The 20,348-nt window shown below is 45.5% G+C and overlaps 2 protein-coding genes across 3 annotated transcripts in view; both read right to left on the reverse strand.

Moving 5' to 3' along the window:
- Nucleotides 1-20,348, reverse strand: part of LOC119173826 (uncharacterized) — a 46,956-nt gene that overhangs the window by 14,861 nt on the left and 11,747 nt on the right. The window contains exons 1-2 of one of the 2 annotated variants that reach the window (XM_075895643.1): nucleotides 7,301-7,676; nucleotides 6,142-6,363 (exon numbers count right to left, since the gene is read on the reverse strand). The exons of the other annotated variant lie outside the window; for it this stretch is intronic. Of the exons in view, the coding sequence (XP_075751758.1) occupies nucleotides 6,142-6,363; nucleotides 7,301-7,620 (542 nt within the window). The 5' untranslated portion in view covers nucleotides 7,621-7,676. Of the gene's footprint in view, nucleotides 1-6,141; nucleotides 6,364-7,300; nucleotides 7,677-20,348 lie in introns of those variants that run through there. 2 annotated transcript variants of the gene reach the window in all.
- LOC119161052 (putative nuclease HARBI1) lies at nucleotides 2-3,061 on the reverse strand. The gene is made up of 4 exons (XM_037413376.2): nucleotides 2,584-3,061; nucleotides 2,385-2,527; nucleotides 1,609-1,777; nucleotides 2-892 (listed from the first exon to the last, which is right to left on the reverse strand). Exons 1-4 carry the CDS (start codon nucleotides 2,983-2,985, stop codon nucleotides 197-199), a joined length of 1,410 nt encoding a protein of 469 aa, XP_037269273.1. The 5' UTR covers nucleotides 2,986-3,061; the 3' UTR covers nucleotides 2-196.

Raw genomic sequence — 20,348 nt, forward strand, 5'->3', positions numbered from 1 at the left:
CTTAGTTTCAATGTCTTTTATTTTCTAGTTTGGCACAATACACTACCTTGAGAAAATGCAAATGGGCCAACAGGTGTGTGGTAAGGACAATTTTTCCCAACCTTGAAGGTGTTTTAACGAGTTCAGCTTTTCAGGTGGGCCTTTGGTAAGCATATATTTGCTCACAACTGCATAACACGTAAAGGAATTCCTTGTTTCATGGCTGCTGGTTCTGCAACCCCATTTTTATCATCAAGTGATCTCTCTTGATGCTAGCCAAGCCACGTAATAGGCTATCCTGTTGGGCTACACTACTGCTGCTTACTTGAACTGCAGAAGAGCTTGAGTCTACATTTGTTGTTTGTGAGGTAAGTGACAGGTCTCGTGACAGGTTCTCTGGCAAATCTCCACAATCAATGCAGAGGTTGTGAAGCACACAGCATGAAATGATAAACTTGGACATGTTATCCACTGTCCACATATCCAACCTGTGCAGTTGTCTGAAACGATTTTTTAAATCGCCAAAAGTATTTTCAATAAGCACCCTTGTCCCGGAGAGTCTTGCATTGAAGGTTTTTTTGATGCTGTCAAGATTCCCATAGTCTCGAATTGGTGTCATCAGGTACTCCCGGAAAGGATATGCAGCATCCCCCACTATATGGTACTTGCTAGAGCACAGTTGTGGCAAAACACTTGAAATCCTGGACCGACGGAAAATGCGTGCGTCATGAATTTTGCTTGGGTAGCCAGTGCTGGCATCAAGAAACCTCTTCTTGTTGTCACAAACACCTTGAAGTGTCAAGGATAGGTAATGGTGCCGGTTTATATAAACAGATCGCACTTTCCTGGCTGGGCACCTGATAGGCATGTAGCTTCCGTCAACACACCCAATTGTGTCTGGGAATCCCGACAGCTGCAAGAGAAAAAAATGTGCACACACATAGTCAAATAAGCATGGCACTAAGGGTAATGAAAGGTGCCAATAACATGCGGAAAAGTTTAAAACAAACTGGAGACTTGAAGCTCATAACGGCGAGTGCAATACACTACCGGTACACATGATTGAAATTAACTGGCTATTTAATTGTGAAGCATCTGGGAAAAATAATTGTAATAACTTATTTAAAAGGTGCATTCTGGCACTAACTAATTCATAATTGTAATAGTAGAGCGGTAAAGAACACATGGGACCGCACGAAGGGGAATTAATGACACATACAGAGTACATACAGAGTGCACAAGTAACTGAACTCTAGGTTTATTCACTGTACATGCAGGACAAGTACTAGATGTACATCACTAAGCAGAAGATGGGAAAATAGAAGAGATATGAAACAGCATCACATGGTCAAAACTACTCAAGAAAAATGTCCGATTGCTGACAGCATTTGTAATACACATGAAGGAGGCTTGACTGTGTGGTGCTCTTTCATATCTCTTGCATTTTTACATTTTCTGTTCATTTGCAGTTCTGATCCTGCATATCAGTTGCTTTCAGTCCTTATTGTGGTTTGAGTAGGTGTAATTCCTCTTAGTCTGGTCCCTTGAGTTGTGTAGAGCTGTATGACATTGGTGTGAAAAAAACTGTAGTTTATACCTTAAATAGCATGTTTACAAAAGCATAGTTACCTTCTCAAAATCCACAGCAAGCTTCTGCAGGTCACTGGGGAACTTGATTACATTCGGTGCTATGTCGAGCAGGAATGCAGTTACTCGGCCCATCATTCTGTGGTGAGTGCTTTCTGCGACTTCAAAGCGGCCAGCGACATCTCTAATGCATGCTTTGTTGGCTGCATACCTGAAAAGGAGAGGATACTCTAATTAAATAATGGAATTAAGCTTGCTGTTGCTGTCAATGACTGAATAATGGTGTTAACAATGCTGTCGCTGTCAATGAAGCAAATTAGCAAGACAACTGAAGTCAGAAAACACGATTCCACCTTTTTGGGTGACACCTTAGAAACTCAAAATATTTGATTAGTAGAAGCACTATCTAAATAACAAATTCTAATTTTAATTCGCGCATTACATTTATAAGTGTGGAGATGAAGCTCACTGTGAACCTGCTGACACAGCCGATTTGAAATGCTTCGTGAGCAAAAGTTTTCATGGTTGTTTGTAATGATGCATCATGAATTATGCTTTGCCACTGATTCTAGTAACGAGAATTTTGTGAAGCTCAGTGTGTAGGTGTACAAACTACGAAAGCATTTCACAAAATACTATAACTCTATTACGTTCGACACTCGCTAGTAGCATTTAACAAGTTTAAAGCAAGGTGGTCCAATGACATGCTGCGAATTAGGTACATTTATTTGCAATATTTCATATGCCTCTAACCCACTATAAAACGGATTATGCAGTGACCTGATGACAGCGGCATTCCTAAACGTACGGACACTCACCAAAGAAAGGAGAGAATGTGTTCTTCAGCCGACTTGGCAGGCAGGCCACCATGATCACTGTTCTGAGGGCAGTGCGGTGACTTGGCGAATTCTGCTGCCAAGAAGTCCACGACCGGCCGCGTGACGCGGAAATTTCTTTTGAACTGGAAGAAAACAGGCCTTTAAGCAACCTAATTAAAACAGAAGCCGAATGACTCACCTCCTCGTCGGAGTAGCTAGCCACCGTCTTTGTAACATATGCTTCCACTTTCGGCCTTCGCTCTGGCAGAGAAAAGAGCTGCTGAAACGCTGCTGCATACACTTCGTCGTCATCGTCGCTGCTGCTTGAACTCGACTCGGACGTAGAGCTCCAGCAGCTATCGCTGCTGACATCGTCTAGCTCGTCAAATACTTCGGCAAGACGACGACGTTTTGCTGCCTCCGCCATCCGTGAATCTGAAGGCAGGCAAGGTGGACGTTCACTGCCAGAATCTGCCGCTACGACGTTAAAATCGTTCGAGCCCGAGCACCACGCACGCTTCGCTGCCGCCATAACCGCCCGACACGACGCCGCAAAATGTAAACAAGTGAGGAGGATTGCTGAGAGGGTATGTCCGGACATGACGTTCCAAACACGTGGTTTCCTGCGTTTTCCACTCACTCCGCTTTTTAAGAGGGAGCAGACAGAACTGCTCCTGGCTGCTCTCGGCGCAGCAAAAGCGCCCTCGCTCTACCAATGGATGACAGTGCTCCTACTCCTGTTCGACCACTGAAACACGCCGCCTCGGAAGAGAGCACTTTGAGCGTGCTTTTGAGTGCACCTGCTCTCCCAATGGAATTCGCCATTAGACGGACGTTGAGGCAACGTCCTGACTGCCCAATGTACAGACGGTTCCACTGTTAAAAGGAACACCTGCGTGTTTAGATTTCGCTATGTTACGGAAGCATAGCGGCTTCGATATGCACGAGCCTACTGGAGGTTAAAAGTTCCGACTCCTCTTGACAGACTATTGAATTGCATGAAGATTGTTTCTCAATCCACTTGCTCTTAGAGAGCCAGGAATATCGATAGTGTACATTCAAGTGTTCCCTTTAACAGTGGACCATACTGCACATGCACCTGCATGACAAAGTGGCCGAGCACCCCCCTTCACTCGCACAGTCAGCTCTCGGTCTCCGAAAGGTACACCATCTGCGCATCTTGCCCTCCACTGGCCGGCAGTGTGGCTGCCCAGCTGAGTTTAACAAGAGCGCTGTGTTGGTGAGGCATAGAGACCAGCCCACGCGTGAAACTGCTGAAGCGTTTGAAATCATAAAAGCAAGAGACAGGTGCGTGAGCCAGCCTTTAATCGCTCCCACAGATGCGGAGATTCCGCATCTGCAGCATACGTTATTACATGCTTGGTGCGTGTTGTTAAGATTTTCTATGCCTTCCTGTCTGTGTATATATGACACGTTTCTTTTATCAAACTTTCAACTGTTAGACAGCGCTTATTTTGGGCACTTTCTTATGTTTTTGTTCTTTTTTGTGTGCTAATCGTGTTGAGTATGTTCCAACTAGCCCAATTTGCTACTTTACTTCAATACAAAAACGTTACATTTTGTTCGAGTGGATACCTCGAAAAAGTACTCGTAGTATAGGCATCCCAGACAACTTTGAAACAGTCAATGTCACGCACACAGACGTTTCTTTCTTTCTTGTTCTTTTTTTGTGGCGTGGTTCAGGTGACATCAGAAAACTGAATTCGAACTGACGATATAGAAGACGATGCGTACGGGGCTCGAGTGCGCTGCCGTGTACTTTTGAATGAGAAGCTCAAGCATCCTCCAAGTTTTTTGTTTTTTTTTTGCTGGTTTCAAGTAGTGGTGATTATGCCTGCACGTAGACATCTTCGTTGTTAAACCAGCACCCGAAATAGCTTGCGGCATTAACAATGACGTAGACAGCTATATTTAGTTGGTCGGCGTAGCGGAAAGGCCATGGGCCATCTTTCCTAACCTAATAGGAGGGTTGCACGTGACGTCATCCGCTTGAGGCGCTAGCGGCGTTTGCCTCCCCCGCCATGTCAATGGTCTAAGCGCGCCCTTTTTGAAGCGGCGAGCGGCAGTGAGAGGTTGTGTGCGTGCCGCTACGTACGGTACCAACGTGGTGAAATTCGACTGAGTGCTTACGCGCGTGACTTCCGAAGTCCGGCGAAACTTCGCTATGAACATAAGGTTCACATTTGCGGCGGATATCGACCCGTTCGACTTCAGCAGCGATGAAGCTGTGTGGGATTTGAAGTGTTATTCCCGCATCAAGCTCACGGACATTAAGGACCACCTTGTTGGCGACACAAGCTTTGCAACAAGGGACGAGCTTAAAGTTTGTAAATTGATAGACACCCAAAACTATGTCACTAGCGGATGGGTCCGACAGCATCGAGTCCAACAACAACCTCGGAGACGGCCGCCGCATCGTCGTCGGAAACGTGACTGCTTTTCCTTGCTCAGTGCTCGGACGAATAATTCTTTTTTTTTTTCACCGCGGTGGTGTCGTTTCCCGAATTCTTTGTGTAGAAGAGCTTCACCATTTGCAAGAGCATGTGAGGCGATAAAATTGTCATAGTTTGTTCATGGTTGAGCCCAAGCCGCTTGCGATCAAAAATGCTCTTTGCTGCAGGGTCCAATGACGCGCGTCGGGCAGTTGCGCACCCAGAAATCACATAGTCCCAATTGTAACTGATCGACGTTAATGTGCTCAGCTCTTTAAACATGGGTAAACGAAAACACATTGCTTCGCTGACTGTTTACTAACACAGATAAATCAGTAACACGTAGCACCTACCTGAATGATACCGCTGATAAGCAGCGATCGCGGTCGTAGTGCGCACGCTCGTCTCCTGCTGTGTCAACAAAGCTCCATAGCACGTCGCGAAAACCCAAGTTTTCCACCACAAGCGCGAACCTCTAAAATGTTGCATAGGTTATGAACACTTATCAGAAAATAAATGTTTAACGCACACGTGGTATAGTGTGTGGCTGAACCATCCAAACATTTCGATTGGTTTACGATCATTCTAGGTATGGAAGAAAAAAAAAAGCCGACATCAGACGCATTCTCATGACCAGCCTTCTCACTCGAGTGATTGTAGCTACCAAATAAGGCACAGTTCGCCATTATGAGCACAGGAATCTTGCACAGGCGCGCAGCCGCGAGTGTACCTCGTACTAGTGTACGTTCTGCGACTGCTTGCCCGCGGCGGCAGGGAGGGAGACCACAAAGATGGATGCGCTGCCTCTTCGACGCTGGCGCCATCTCGTAGGCCACGCCCCTGTGCAACCCTCCTATAGGATGTGAGCTTGGTTCCTAGTCACAGAGGCCGTATGGCACTAGTGGTGAAGTGCGAGACACCGGTGTGCTGAGGTTCAAGTGCATATAATCTGTTAGTAAATGACGGTGGTGCCATTCCTTCTTTTGTTGAGCTATTATCTCCAAAATACTCTACCTTCTGCTGAACTCGTAGGTATTAGCCTTACCTGTACTAATGTTGTCTTTCACTCTCGCTACCCCACTACTTCAGTATCATATTAGCAACATGATGTCGACCATAACGCAGAACACTTAATTATTACAGGGTCCATGAAGGCCTCACTTGGTATTTCAACTCTCTTCCGGATAACATGCGCCCATATGCCTCGCGGTGAAACTCCTTTACACCTGAGCCAGCAGGGAGGCTTTAGCGAATATTTTGTTACGCCGAGAGTGCCATAAAGAAAACGAGAATGTGTATCTTACGACCAGTTTGCTCGAACATCACTTATGACGCCAGGAAGACCATCCGGCCGAGGCTGCAAACGCCACTTGTCGGTCTCGCTACGAGTTTCGTTGGCGGAACCAAGCAGGGTAGAAGCGGACACCTTGCGGTCACAAATAGCACTATTGGAACGCAGAGATGAACGAACACTGCGTCCAATGTTGTGACTGCTACTGTGACTTCCTCCCACACTTCGAAGGCTGCTGGAATGAATTAACAACGAACAGACAAGTTACCTCACACTTTGACAATGTATTCATGTGCATTCACAATCGATTTCACGGTAGCAAAGAATTTCTTCGTTTTGTGAAAAAGTGCCTGCCTATAGTTTGACAAGTGATGCGGTACTAGAAGAGTAGAGATTGTGAAAGAATATACCACAAGACAAGAATTACCTGCTGTTGTCGTTGAAAAGTCATGCTCACATATATATACAACTCTCTTTAAAATACCAGCCAACTCTCATTAAAGGGCGTTATTCTGTCTCCAGAGAGTCGTCAGAGGTTTGACTCTCCAAGATTGGTTAGTGTGCTTTCTTTACATATAACTTAGATGTGACAAGTCAGTATTCACAGTACACATCAAAACGAGTTACAGGTAATCTAATGTAGCAGTTGGTTCACCAACACCGCCATCAAACAGAGTAATAAGAAATGCTATTATTAAAAATAGCATATTACGGAACATTGCAGCCATCCAGTGGTCGACAGGTTACAACTCTGAAAGAGTTGAAGACTTCAAGACGACGGACTATTACGCGGCTGCTAGTGGTCTAGTGGCTGAGGTACTCGGCTACTGAGCAGCATATAGCGGGATAGAATCCCGGCTGCGGCGGCTGCAATTTCGATGGTGGCGAAAATGTTGTAGGCCCGTGTGCTCAGATTTGGGTACACGTTAAAGAACCCTAGGTGGTCGAAATTTCCAGAGCCCTCCCCTACGGCGTCCCTCATATTCATATGGCGGTATTGGGACGTTAAACCCCACATATCTATCTATTACGCGGCTGCCAGTACTGAGGCTGCACTTCATCATGTAACACATTGAAAAGTTAGTCTTCTACAAATAGGCAACCATCTTGAATAACTAAGCCTTTGAGGATGGCCATGCAAATTATCCAGCTCGTGATGCCGGTATACTCACTTCCGCAGAAAAATCGACGGCGTACTCTCCGAGTATACTTGGTAAAACTGGTCGCTTTGCGGTTGCCACTCACTTGAACACTCGATCGTACTTTCATCGCAGTCAAGTGCTTGCGAAGTGCCGCTTCTGCTGGGTCCAACCACGCCGTTCGTGTCGCGGTGGAAGCGTCGCTCGCCTCCTCGATCTTCGCCAGACGGAGATTCGGGAGCGGCTCGGTGCTGACGTAGGCTGTGTCGACTCTCGCAGGGCGCCCACGCCGCTCCGCTTTCGCAACTGAGGCTCGACGGGAAAGACGCACCGGACAACGGGGCTTCGTCCATTGTCGTATGCAGTTCAACGCTGTGTATGCTGCGGCTGTCCTCAGTTAGGCCTCAGGAACCTGCCGGCGTCTTCGATTGCTCTCTTTCGACTACTCGTGCCGGCACGAGCATACCACAGCACGAGGGAAGAAAACGAAGAGCTAGAAGTGATGACGACGATTTGAAAAAAAAAAAGTCACTTGCTATGGGTACCTGGCCACTTCGGGATTTATCCAAATGAGATGGTAGACTCGTTCGCCAAAGCATTTTTAAGCGGACCACTCCCACCTATTTTATTTGCTTTCGCCTGTGTAACAGCACTCAGATATAGAAATGCTTGTTTGCACAAGGAAATAGAAAAAATTTCATTACATAAGCCAGAGACTTCATACATCTAAGATTTTGCCGGAACAAACAGTGGTGTGTATCTCGGCAGTTAGAAATTACAATCACCAGATTACGATGCAGAATTCCGCACCTGAATTATTACCTACATAAAGCTGGACTCACAGCATCTCCGTTATGTCTCTTTTGCAAGGAATCAGAATCAATAGATCACTTCTTTTTATCCTGACAACAATATTCTTATCAACGGAAAAGATACCTGGTCGAATCAATTGAGAAGCTAGGTTGAAAAATAAACACAATTTTATCCTTCGGAGGAATTATATAGGTTATAGCCACAGGGAGGTTTACTCTGCCGTGTGTGCGAACATAATGGCAACAAAAAGATTACTTTCTTAGTCTGTTATTATTTTCGGCTACGATACCACCTGAATACCTGACTCATAGCTAACTCACTTGATGATCCTGCCGCCCGGTTCTTGGCCGATCCCCCTTTGCGGGCGAGTGCCAGCAAAGCTGAAGGCTCATCATCATCATCATCATCATCATCATCATCATCATCATCATTTGCGTCAGTTTGCGTGCACGTACTCGCGATGCTACTTTGCCTACCTGCCTGTCTTCCTTATATTCTTTCTCTCTCTATGTGTCTGTGTAAGAATGGGGATGCTGAGACGTAGGAAAGTGTATATTTAAGGGCTTGTTTTATTTGTTAGACACAGTAATAATGAAAAGTAACCGACAAATATGTCAGGGAAAGTATAGGGGATATTATTAGTAGTAATTGTTATGTAAGTGTGGAATAATAGTGAACGAAAAGATAACTTGTCCCCGGCAGGATCCGAATCTACCACCTTCGAATAACACGTCCGATGCTCTATCACGGAGCTACGGTGGTGGTCCACAACGTTAGCTATTTACTCTGCTCTCATTATAGCTGATAAAACATGTAGTTCTTATCTCCAAGAACTCCGTACCCATTTCAAAACGTAAAGCGTAGAAAAAAATCAGTTGCGAACATTATGGTGCGAGGACTGAGGAAACAGCGGGGCCGGTAGCGTTCCTCTTCACGTTTCCCTCTTCCGCACTCTCACTTAGTTTTCCCACTAGTCGACATACAGTGCTATCCCAGGTCAAACCCTTTTGATAATGAACGTGATTACGCTTCTAGACTTTAAACCTACAGATTAGGCGTGCAAAAACGACTAAGACGAAGTTTTCTTTGTTTACTTATTGTTGTTGCTGAACTTACGTGCTTCATTTTCTATATCTGTTATCTGTGATTGTCAATTTCTCATACTTATTTTTTTCCGTTGATCCCTCTTATTAGTTTAAAAGACGTGAGATAATAAATTAACAGTATTTTGTCAGAACTACCTGGTTCTTGGCCAATACCTCGGCATGGGTGTGTGCCACAAATTTCAGGCCCTCCCTCCCTCCCTCCCTCCCTCCCTCCCTCCCTCCCTCCCTTTCTTCCTTCCTTCCTACCTACCTACCTACCTACCTACCTACTTACCTACCTACCTACCTACCTACCTACCTACCTACCTACCTACCTACCTACCTACCTACCTACCTACCTACCTACCTACCTTCCTTCCTTCCTTCCTTCCATCCTTCCTTCCTTTCCTTCCTTTCCTTCCTTTCCTTCCTTCCTTCCTTCCTTTCTTCCTTCTTACTTTCTCTTTTTTCTTTCTCTCTTTCTTTCTTTCTTTCTTCCTTCGTTCTTTCCTTCCTTCCTTCCAATTTTTGGCCAATCCCACTAAGTCGGTATGCGCCACGAGCAATAGGTGAACAAGAACAACAAAACGTTCAGCGTAGCCATGTCGTCTCCAGCCACCAGCAACAAGAAACCTTGTCGCAAGCTTCACTTCTGCGATGGCAACACATACATCGTAAGTTCTTGGTAGCCATAAAAGTTCGATCTGTGGAAATGTGGCACAGATCAAAAGAAGACTTTCCAGGGTGTGACTGGCCCACCGAAGAAGTGTCGGCAATCAGCCATTGTTGCAGCGCGGCCACCAGCACGGTTGCCTGAGCTTAGAACTATGGAGCAGAAGAGAAGTGTGAGGAAACTACCAACCGCTGCGCGGCAGCGTTCAGGTAACACGGGCGCTGCAGCATGTTACTTTCAACAATTGTGACGACGCCGGAATGTTGCACCGAAGCAATTTGTTTCGGAAGCTCACTTTGCCAAAATATGAAAACAATTATAATGAAGTCAGGACATCGTATTTATTACAATTGCTCATATCTGTCGCATATCACGGTCGAAAAAAATAGCGTACCTCATTCAGGTGTGCCCTGACTTGTCACATATATAAGGCGCTTTGAAATATATAGCCCCCATTACACTCCCTTAGAATATTAGTTGGTGGCACAACTCCCCAAAAGCGAGTTAACGTTTTTTCTTAAAGGTGGCTCTTGATGTGGAAAATCGGTACCTGCCAGGAGGGGTAACAGATGTAAAGGGAGTATAAGGAGGTGTACAGGTGAAGGTGTACAGGTAAAGGGGTGAAGGCATAGGCGTGAGCCTGAGGGGGGTGGGAGGGGCAACCACCCCAATCAGTCACCTAAGAGATGGGGCGCAAGTTTGCTCCATATATTGACTTGATAAAGAGGAGGCGCAAAGTCTGCCCGATAGATCATTAAGGATTAAAGGGCATTGCGACGAATCTCGCCCCCTGTCCCCTCCCTAAAAGGAACTCTGCACACGCCTATGGATGAAGTTATACAGGTAAAGGGGGTATAAGGTTAAGGTATGGATGTAAAAGTTGTATTAGGGTGTAAAAGTGTATGTTAGTGGCTAAACTGGTGCGCTACTGAGATGAAGGGTTCGGATGCAAATCCTGGGCATGCTTGCATTATTTCATTAGGGACGTATACTTACATTTATGTGCACATTGAAGAAACTGTGGTGGCAGTAGCACCCCGGTTAGCTGAATGATAATGTAGTGCTTTATTTTCGGATAAGATTTTCGGGTAAAAAAAACCAAGCACCTTAACACAGCCTTTTGACGTTCCCAAACAGTTGTTTATCACAATCCAAGTAATTTCATTGTATTACACATATATTTTTCGCAAACCAATTTTTTTGCGCGAATCTTATGTCCAGGTCAATACGCCGAAAATTGTGTATTCCCTGAGAGCGCGGCCGTCACAAGAACTTCGTCCTCATCTATGGAGATGTCGTCATCGACAAGGATGCCACGCAGCGACCCTACCAGCAGCTTCGGGTCGTCGTCCTGTTCGCCGAGGAAAAACAAGATCCAGACCATTCTGCAGTGTGGCGTTTCGACCGAGGTCGGCGGCAGCTTAGACCCAATCGTGGAGCCCGCGCTCGCCACCAGTTACTCTTTCGCGCCACAAGAGGAGACCCAGGGGGAGCCACCACCGTAAGCTGATTTTATCGCAGCAGATTAAGCCCAAACTCCATAAGCGCGAAAATGCACGCGACAGCGACGAGCGACGCGACGTAGATCGGCGTCGCGCGATCAGTAGCTAGCGCAGGCAAACCTCATTCACGCGACGGCTTCGGCGAGCGAATTCCACTGTTGCTGGCATGAGGCCGTCTACTCGCACCAAGAAAACCGCGTAGCGAGCGGTATGCAATTTAAAAATAAGATATATTGTTGTGTAATGAAACGGAAAGCGTTTATTATTGCCTTGCAGCACTTTTTTATATGCACATGCGTAATAAACATTGCGTTATTTCTTGTTGCGCATGCGTGACTCGGGCAGGGTCACGTGCACCTATGCAGTCTTTGTCTTTTAGATGCGGAGCATCTTATACTCGCGCCTTGTAGTGTGCCGTCCGCGCCGTCCGCGCCGTCCGCACCGCTTCTCGAACATTCGACAGCTGACGCGCGCGCATGCGCCGTCGCGCCGTCGCCCACTCTTCCACCATCTGTGCATCCCTTCCTCCTCTACACACCGCGCGCGCTTCACTCCTCCACCATCTGTGCACCCTTCCTCCTCTACACACCGCGTTCGACATCTACAATTCTCCTGATTCTCCAGTGGACGCGCATGTGGCGTCGCGCTTCGAGAACATTCAACAGCTGACAGTGCATGCGCCGTCGTGCGGTATATATACTCAAGGTCGGCGCTCGCTCGCTCAGTTGCCGCTCGTCGGTTGGTTTGTACGGCGCGTCGATGTCCAAGGTCGCGGTGAAATGAATTCCAACGAATCCACAAACACAATGATCGACGTTCCTTCGACCAGCGCCGCCCTTTCGCATACGTGTGTACGTGTTCACTCATTTAACACCCCCTCCTACAACCACGTTAACCAATTTAGCCATCGACCCAAGTAAGTCGCAATTTAACACCCCATTTCACAACCACGTTAACCAATTTAGCCATCGACCCAAGTAAGTCGCACTTTAACACCCCGTTAACCAATTATATGGTCCGCATCCTCCTCAGTGTTCCCCCGAGGGAAGCTGCGGGCAATTTTTTTCGATATTTCGCTATTGGCTGCTTGAGCCCAGCACTTCCGGGCGATGAGCGACGGTTTCTAAATCTGAAGAACCGAGCGATCGCGCGAAAATGAGCACGCGACACTTCGCGCGAACGCCCTGTTTCGTCACTCATAGCGTCGCTCGTCGCTGTCGCGTGCATTTTCGCGCTTATGGAGTTTGGGCTTTAGGCTTTAACAAGTGGCGTTGCCACAAAGTTTTTTTTTTTCAGGGGAGAGAGGCTGTTCGACCAAACGTCATGTATATTCCTGCGTTGTCTATAGTCATTAGTGTCTATAAACATGCAAACAAAAGAATAGGGGGAAGGGGGAAGGACTTACTTTTTTCCCGCCTGCGCTACTGACTAGAACTCTCTATTGTAGGCGAATAATGTGATCGATATTTCAATGATGACAATGATATATCCTCTATTGGCATCCCCTTTACAACGTGTTGAAAGCCATTGCCACTTGTTCTCTTTATTTTTTAATTATGATATGTGTAGCATCCGTTGTATTTAATCATAGCGTCCCTCTTTTTTGCATTATTGGTAAAAGCTTCTCTTCACAAGTTGCTAGGCGTCTAGTGACTCCATCGACTCTATCTATATATCTCTTCCTCTCATTTTTCCACTCGTATTTTGAAGACCGTTGCTTGCGTCATCCTCACCAGTTACTACATCCATCGACCCTGAATAGAAACATAACTTCCCATTGAGCGGCCGTGATAGTTCCATTTGTTTTGGAAATCAAAGCTCTGAAAATGCCTTCCACACGGTATTCTTGGCGAACACCATGACGATCCATTAATACGTTCTGACTCGTAGTTTCTGGACTTTTTATGCTAATGGCACAGGACAACATCTTGTTGCGACTGTTTTCTCTGGTACATTTTCATCCTCGGGAAGCCACCTCGGGCTTCATGTATAGTGAGTCGCAGCTCGTCATGCTGTCATGGAGATTATATATTTCGATTTATTACAGCCTCTTTCATAAATGTGCATGATAGTCTGACCTTGTCCTTATGAATTCACCGTGCGCTTTTCTAACTTTCCGTTTTGCTGAGTCGGCGCGCGCCACTTATCTTTCCGGACCGGTAGCACGCATTAACTCAGTGGCAAATAGACTAAAACAATGAGGGACAAAGAAAATAGGCTGTGGAATTCCCCTCGTTAGATATGCTACACAAGTACGACCATATTATGGTAAAGCTGCAACATTGCGACACAAAGCGCGTAGCTTCCAAGAACATTCAAATATTATGCAGCCCCATGTGGAAGCATCTCACTGTAGGTGTTGTAAAATGCTCAACTTGCACAGGAACATGTCAAACTTGTAGTGCGGCAGAACAACGTTACCTCAGTATTCCGGTGAGCTTGTGGTATACTATAATAGCTTAAGGGAATTACCTCAACTCATTTCACTGATAAGATATGACTTCATTATCGCAAGTTCTCATTGTGCACATAAAAAAGACATAAAGGAAAGCGACAAACAGCGTCTTTCTGTGTTCTTCCCTTATGTACTTATTTGTTGCGTGCACCTCAACTTTTCTATGACTAATTACCCACTCATCTATCTTTACGGGCCTCTAAATATTACGTTTTCTCACATGCCGGGCGTTTTAAGAAATGTGTCCAAAGTCCTCAAAAACAAGAAAAATGCCATATTTGTTCCATTCTTTTTGAATTCCTTCTCAGCATCTGGCGCCTTTGGCTAAAGACATTATGTTGCAAAGTAATTAAAAAGATAAATTAATTAGCTTTCATATTAGTGGAGTTGAGCGATGATGTCAAATTGGAGAATTGAAGTTATGCACGCCAAGAACCCATCGCAGCTTTGAGATATATAAATGCGACCTCTATAAACTATTGTGGCTTAAAGAAATTCTACCGAATTCAGCAGTAAAACTGGCACCGCAGCACCAATGAGCGCAACAAGCACACATCCAGAATGACACCACTGTGCAAGACACCTATTACAGAGCCGTGGGACTTCCGTCTCAGTTAATGAGTGCGCGCCATGCGAGCACAAGAACTAATTACAATAATTGCAAATTTAGTTGGATTTTATTAGTTCAAAATTATTACCAGAGCCCACTTTTTGATATCTAAAAGTTGTAAAGGGCTTTTCGATTGAGGAAGTTCTATTTTCCTATTGACATACTTAAAAAGGTAATTAGTCTACCTTAATTTTCTAAAAAGATGTCATCAACAACTTTAAGATGCCAGCTACTGCAGAAGAAGGCATTCTGAAGGTGCATTTCTCCAGTTATTCAGGGCATTAGACACATTTATAACACCCGGATCACTTCAATTGAAGTAGAACCATCGCTGCTGCTGACATATGGCGAAGAGAACGCCTCTCTTGGAATGCCGTCGTGCAATAGTGTTCGATAATTTATGATATCACAGGGCGTCTAGTGCTGTAATACAGTGGCAAATGATTTGGCGAATCAATGCACGCTTACGTCACATTCGACGTTAGCTCGACAGTGCTGCATTTGTGGTTTATGCGCCCTACTGGGTAGTTGCATGTACTAAGAACATGATAGTCCTAGTATACTGAGGAACCGAGAACTTGTTTGTATATTCTGTATAAAATAAAAACAAAGCAAAACTTGCACAATGGCCTAGAAATCAAACATGGGACAGAGTGCTTACTAGCAACTAAAATTTTTATTCAGGAAAGAACTTTCTTATGTGCATCTTATATGTTCTTATATAGTATGAACTCCGTCCAACGTTTCTTTTCTTGTTATATCTCTGTGCAAGTTGGACTTTTTTCGTCATGAACCTTTACCAACGTGCAAAATAGGCAGTTATCCTATATAAAACTTCCTGGCATATTTTTTTTAATGCTAGGGCTTAAAATTAATAAGGTTTTATTAGCCCAACAATTTGCAAGGCTACGCGGGACCCCACGACAACATGGCACACTGGAGACCAAGAGAGGATGGTGGTTTAAGATTCTTGAATCCGAGTTAATGAGTGTGCGACGTGGTCTTCCGATCCCAATATATAGGCCTGATCCGGATGATACTACTTGTGATTGACTGTTTTACGCAAGCTGTGGAAAGATGTCAAGGGTACGTAAAGAATTTGGTCACAATTCAGTTTAATTACTTTCGCGAGTGTACTGTATACGTCAACGGCCCATGTTTTCTTTTGCAGTGTGTAGATCCCGTCCCCACATATATCGCTCCTGCGTACGCGACTTATTCTTTGCTGCTCCATCGCAGAAACTGGATATCAGTTGCCGGGGTGGTTCTGCTGTCCGCGATTCTGGTGGGGTGTACAGTGACTGTGGCAGACAGGGTGAACAGAAGGCTGGCGGCATTGGTGACCGTAAATTTTATGAAGACGCGTCATCTTGCCTTCCCTATTGGCGCCGGTCTCGTTCTAACAGATCCGGTTCAAATAATAGAGAAAGAAAGCGTAAGTGCGCGTGCAGCGCAACGCCAGACTTACACATCGCAGGCTATCGCAATAACGTTATCATGCGTCATTACGTCAAGCGGTGTTATTTTGACGTCACCATGAGATCAGAAACTTTGTCTGTGGCGTTGTGAGGACCTCATACGGTCACATGAGGCCTTTTTTTTCTTCGCATCACTGGCGCTGACAACGCCAATTGTGGGCGCCGATGCGACATGACGATTATAGATGTGAGAAGCTACCTCAGGCGTTCACCCTAATAACATACCATTCTTGTTGTGTACGTCCTGAAGCTCCCTATCACCGCCGAGTGAGGCACGAACCCCCGCATTGTACGCTTGCATGCGGGTATGTGCTACAAGTGATCCCCGATCGCTGTAAAACCTGGACAGCGAGCGTTATAAGCATAGAAGTCTTGATGGAAGGATTCCCGTAGGTTATATTAAAGGAAGACAAGTGCATTGTTAAGCTGACGGCTTTATATAGCATACAAATGTCAGCATATGTACTCTTACGAATGAACAAACCATAACCTTGCGTTTCTCTTCCCAGTTCCTATGCAATAAACGGTGCTTAAACTTCCTTTAGATAACAGTGACGTCTGTAAGTACTTTGGCACGTGCGCCTGCTTTACGTCAGAAAATTAGCTACCGTTTAGGCTGTAGTGCAGTAAACGTGTAATGTATTCAATAAATATCAACGAAACTCAATTTTCGCGAAGATGTCGATCTATCTAGTAAAACTTGGCTCAACATGCGGTGTAAGAAGCACCTCATTGACTTTTTCACATAAAATAGATTCCCACAATGTGTGGAATCTGCCAAATTTTCTTTCAGGCGTAATTAAGAAGGTGCATTCCCACATATTTCCGAACTTTACTGCGCTAAAAGGTCACAGTTTCGGCAAAAGGTCCAATATGTTGCTATCGCATTTCGATAGCAACCCATCCGACCATTATACAAAGTAAGGCTAGGAGATTTGGGAACCATACAAAGCGTAGTAAACACGACGGAATGTGCATTCACCTGCAACGTTTCTCGGACGCCATGTAATATACATATATATATATCATGATGTTATGTTTCTTTTTGAAATATCAATAGATGGTGCTACAAGAGAAACAAGAAGACAGAAACCTTTCGTTGGAACTAGCTGTCTCATTTTTCGTGCTGCATAACCACAAGCGAGACATACAAGCTCTGTTCAAGAACGTTTTTTTTTTTCATGTCCGTTGACAGTAAGCAGCAGCAACTGGTCGATATACATAGCTCACCGTTAACGTGACCGATAGGAGTGCTGTGGACTAGTTGGTTAATGCAGTGCGCTGAGGAGCAAGGGACCACTGGTTCGAATCCCCGTGGTGGGTGCCTTGAAATGTTTTCTTCTGCAGTTTTAAATACATATATATCCTGGACATGACGGTGACGGCAAAAATTAGCCGGAAGGGTCCATGTAACTGCTATCACAATAAAGGTACTTTACTTCTATAAAAAGGTAGGAAGGACGCGTTTTAATTTACTTTTTCAATCGTTTCTCTTTTCGGGAAACAATAGGAAATGATGGTTTCGACACGAACGCTGGTGGTGCAGATCGCACAGGGACTGGTACACACAACGTGTGCCGCCCCAGTGCACGTGAGTTCAGTGGAACGGCTGCTCCTTACACTGTGCCCTGTTGGTCCTGCGGTTACGGATGACGCCAGTGACAAAGATGGAGAGGGTACCGAGACACTGAACAATATTATGGCATTTCCTTTCAAATTTCCGGTGAGAAATGCAAGGTCTTGCCACGTACGCATTTACGTCACTGCTCACTGAGCTGCATTGAGGGGCTCGACTTTTTTGTAACTAATTTAAACGTAGTCTGGATGGTGCCATTAAGCCGACACCACGACATTCCGCTCAACCCAGGTGACACATGCCTCCTTGTCAGCCATGGTGTAGATCATAATCAATAAAATAGAAGATCAAAACTGGCTGTGCATTAGGAAAATTTGTATAAGCACTGAAATAACACTTAGGGATGATCATTACCAGATTCATTTGCCGTGATAGTGAACCGCCGCGAGGGGCAATGCGCACCGAGAACGCCTGTAGCAAAGCCCTCTGACGTTTTATAGGAATTCTAAAATGGTTTTTGAATTTCTGCGAGTTTTTGGGCTACGACAAGACGAGATGAGCCGCAGCATATAGTTAACGCAATACATTTTGCATAGAAGGTTCTATCGAAGAAATGTTACACTCGTTCAACGTACTGTTTTCTCTCATCACCTTCTTTGTGGAGTTATGTTCACGGGTGTTCAGAGGCAGGGGCTTAAGCTCCGCCTTGCGCAGCAATTTGTGAGCATGTAATTGGTATCTACGTCCCCAGATACAGCTAAGTTGATGGCGAAAGACGGTGAGCAAAAGCAGTCACCCGACCGAATGGTCTATAGCTCCATTCATTTTTGTCCCGGATTATTTATTGATCAGTAAGTCGACAACCTGCATAATTTAAGAAGTTCGCGGGTCTTCTTGGACTGTGCGAACTACCATCGCTGTAATCAAACGCTCGAAGCATTATAGTATACCCTATAGACGTATAACACAAGCCGCTAATACGTGAAGCCTCTTATTTATCGAACAGATATGCAGCGTAGCGGTACGCTGTTGCAAAGAGCAAAAAAAAAACTGATAAATTATTGAGCAGGAAGAGTGGGACCGGCCCTGTGCAGCTCTGACCCCACTCTGTAGGACATATTTGTGAGGCTGGTGGAATAGGAAGTAAACGCCCATTACGACTGGCAGATGGACGTCTAACGACATAAAGCAGCCGCACTAAGCGGCTAGACGCATTGTGGAAGAGGGAAGAAAGAACTAAGCAGTCAAGTACCAAAGCGGCCAACGATTTTCTGCTATCAGTTACTTGACAATATTTGCGTTACTGCGACTGGGACGCAACGCTACCACTACGTCACATACGCTTACAACTCCTCCAGACATTACAACGCAGGCTTTTTTCAATTTTATCTTCTTTGTGGACGTGAGCAGTGCCTGCTTCATGATACATGGCGTCCCACGTGTTAATAAGCTCACCTGTCGCATACGTTCGCGATGCCACTGTACGAGCAGACACAGCGTGACAAATTGCCCGAGAACGAATCGCAACATCTCGAGCCTCTCGAAGAGACCTGTATGATCGCTTCTATCGAGACAACCCCAGTACACACCAGTACTTGTCATAATATGGACCCCATGTCATCGCTTTAGTCTTTCCTGAACGTTATTACATAATAACGCACCAGACAATGTCCTGCGCCACGTCACTCATCTCACATACGAAATACGCTGCGTAGATGGTGTATTGCTGACAACGCCACTACTGTGCAGTATTGTGCACGTCGTAAGACTGAAGCCACGCGTCACTTCCACCTTTTTACTTTCACGACAAGCGCCGAGTCGGCGCTTTTATGCTGCGGATAAGCGTTAGAAGGCAGCAGTAGGTCAGAGGCCCATGTAGTAGAGAGACCCTCTCTGCGAGGCAGAAAATGACGAAGCGTTCAATATGTAGGTTCTATTCGGACGTTTACAATTATTTCTGGTTGTGAACAGCAGCAGATATAAGCTTTCTCACAACATTATGATTCATACAGTGTATGAAACCTTCGATAATTTTTACTCAAACCATAGGCCGAGGTTTTTCTGCGCAGGCGAAAAAATCACAGCATCATCATTCACGGAGTGAATGATGATGAGTGGGGAAAACGTCGATCAGCCCGTCTGTGCTTCCGTCCATCCGTTCTTGCTTCCGTCCGTCCATTCGTGCGTCCATCCATGCGTCCATCTGTCTCTCCGTGCGTCGGTCAATGAGTCCATCCATCCATCACTCTGTCTGTCTGTTCGCGCGTACATCCATTCGTACATCCGCGCGTCTATCCATCCGGCCGTCCATCTGTGCGTCCATCTAGGGAACACTCCAAGTACCGCCATCTCCCATCTCGCATGCCCTGTGGCACACACCTGCTCTAGAGAGGGTATGTGCCACCGGTGGCTACGTACTACATACATACATACATACATACATACATACATACATACATACATACATACATACATACATACATACATACATACATACATACATACATACATACATACATACATACATACATACATACATACATACATACATACATACAAAGGATGTACAGAGCCACGCCTTAAGGAGCTTCTCCTCTAAAAAGCCATTACAAGACACTAGCCACGTGAGTGCACTTGCACATACTTTTAACCATCTCTTGCAGGCACAGCACAGCTGCAACGGTGCGTTTTACACGACTTGTCACAAGACACGCCGGGAGTATCGCTACAGTCGCTCGGTGAACGGTTGTGTCAAATCTGGTGCTAGGGACTCGGCGTCACGGTTCAGTGTCTGCAACTGCAGTGCCAACAGGTTTTCCTCAGCGCAAGTGTGCGAGAAGCGCTGCGTCCTTAGCGAGATGCCCAATGACGGATGCCTGGAAAAAAACA

This window comes from Rhipicephalus microplus, chromosome 5 (assembly GCF_043290135.1).
Source record: "Rhipicephalus microplus isolate Deutch F79 chromosome 5, USDA_Rmic, whole genome shotgun sequence".
NCBI classification, from domain to species: domain Eukaryota; kingdom Metazoa; phylum Arthropoda; class Arachnida; order Ixodida; family Ixodidae; genus Rhipicephalus; species Rhipicephalus microplus.

Coding starts and splice junctions, on each gene's coding strand:
- LOC119161052 (XM_037413376.2), bottom strand. CDS start 2,985: ATGTCCGGACATACCCTCTCAGCAATCCTCCTCACTTGTTTACATTTT. Junction 2,528..2,583: donor CTAGCTACTCCGACGAGGAG/GTGAGTCATTCG, acceptor GTTTTCTTCCAG/TTCAAAAGAAATTTCCGCGT. Junction 1,778..2,384: donor CACATTCTCTCCTTTCTTTG/GTGAGTGTCCGT, acceptor TCTCCTTTTCAG/GTATGCAGCCAACAAAGCAT.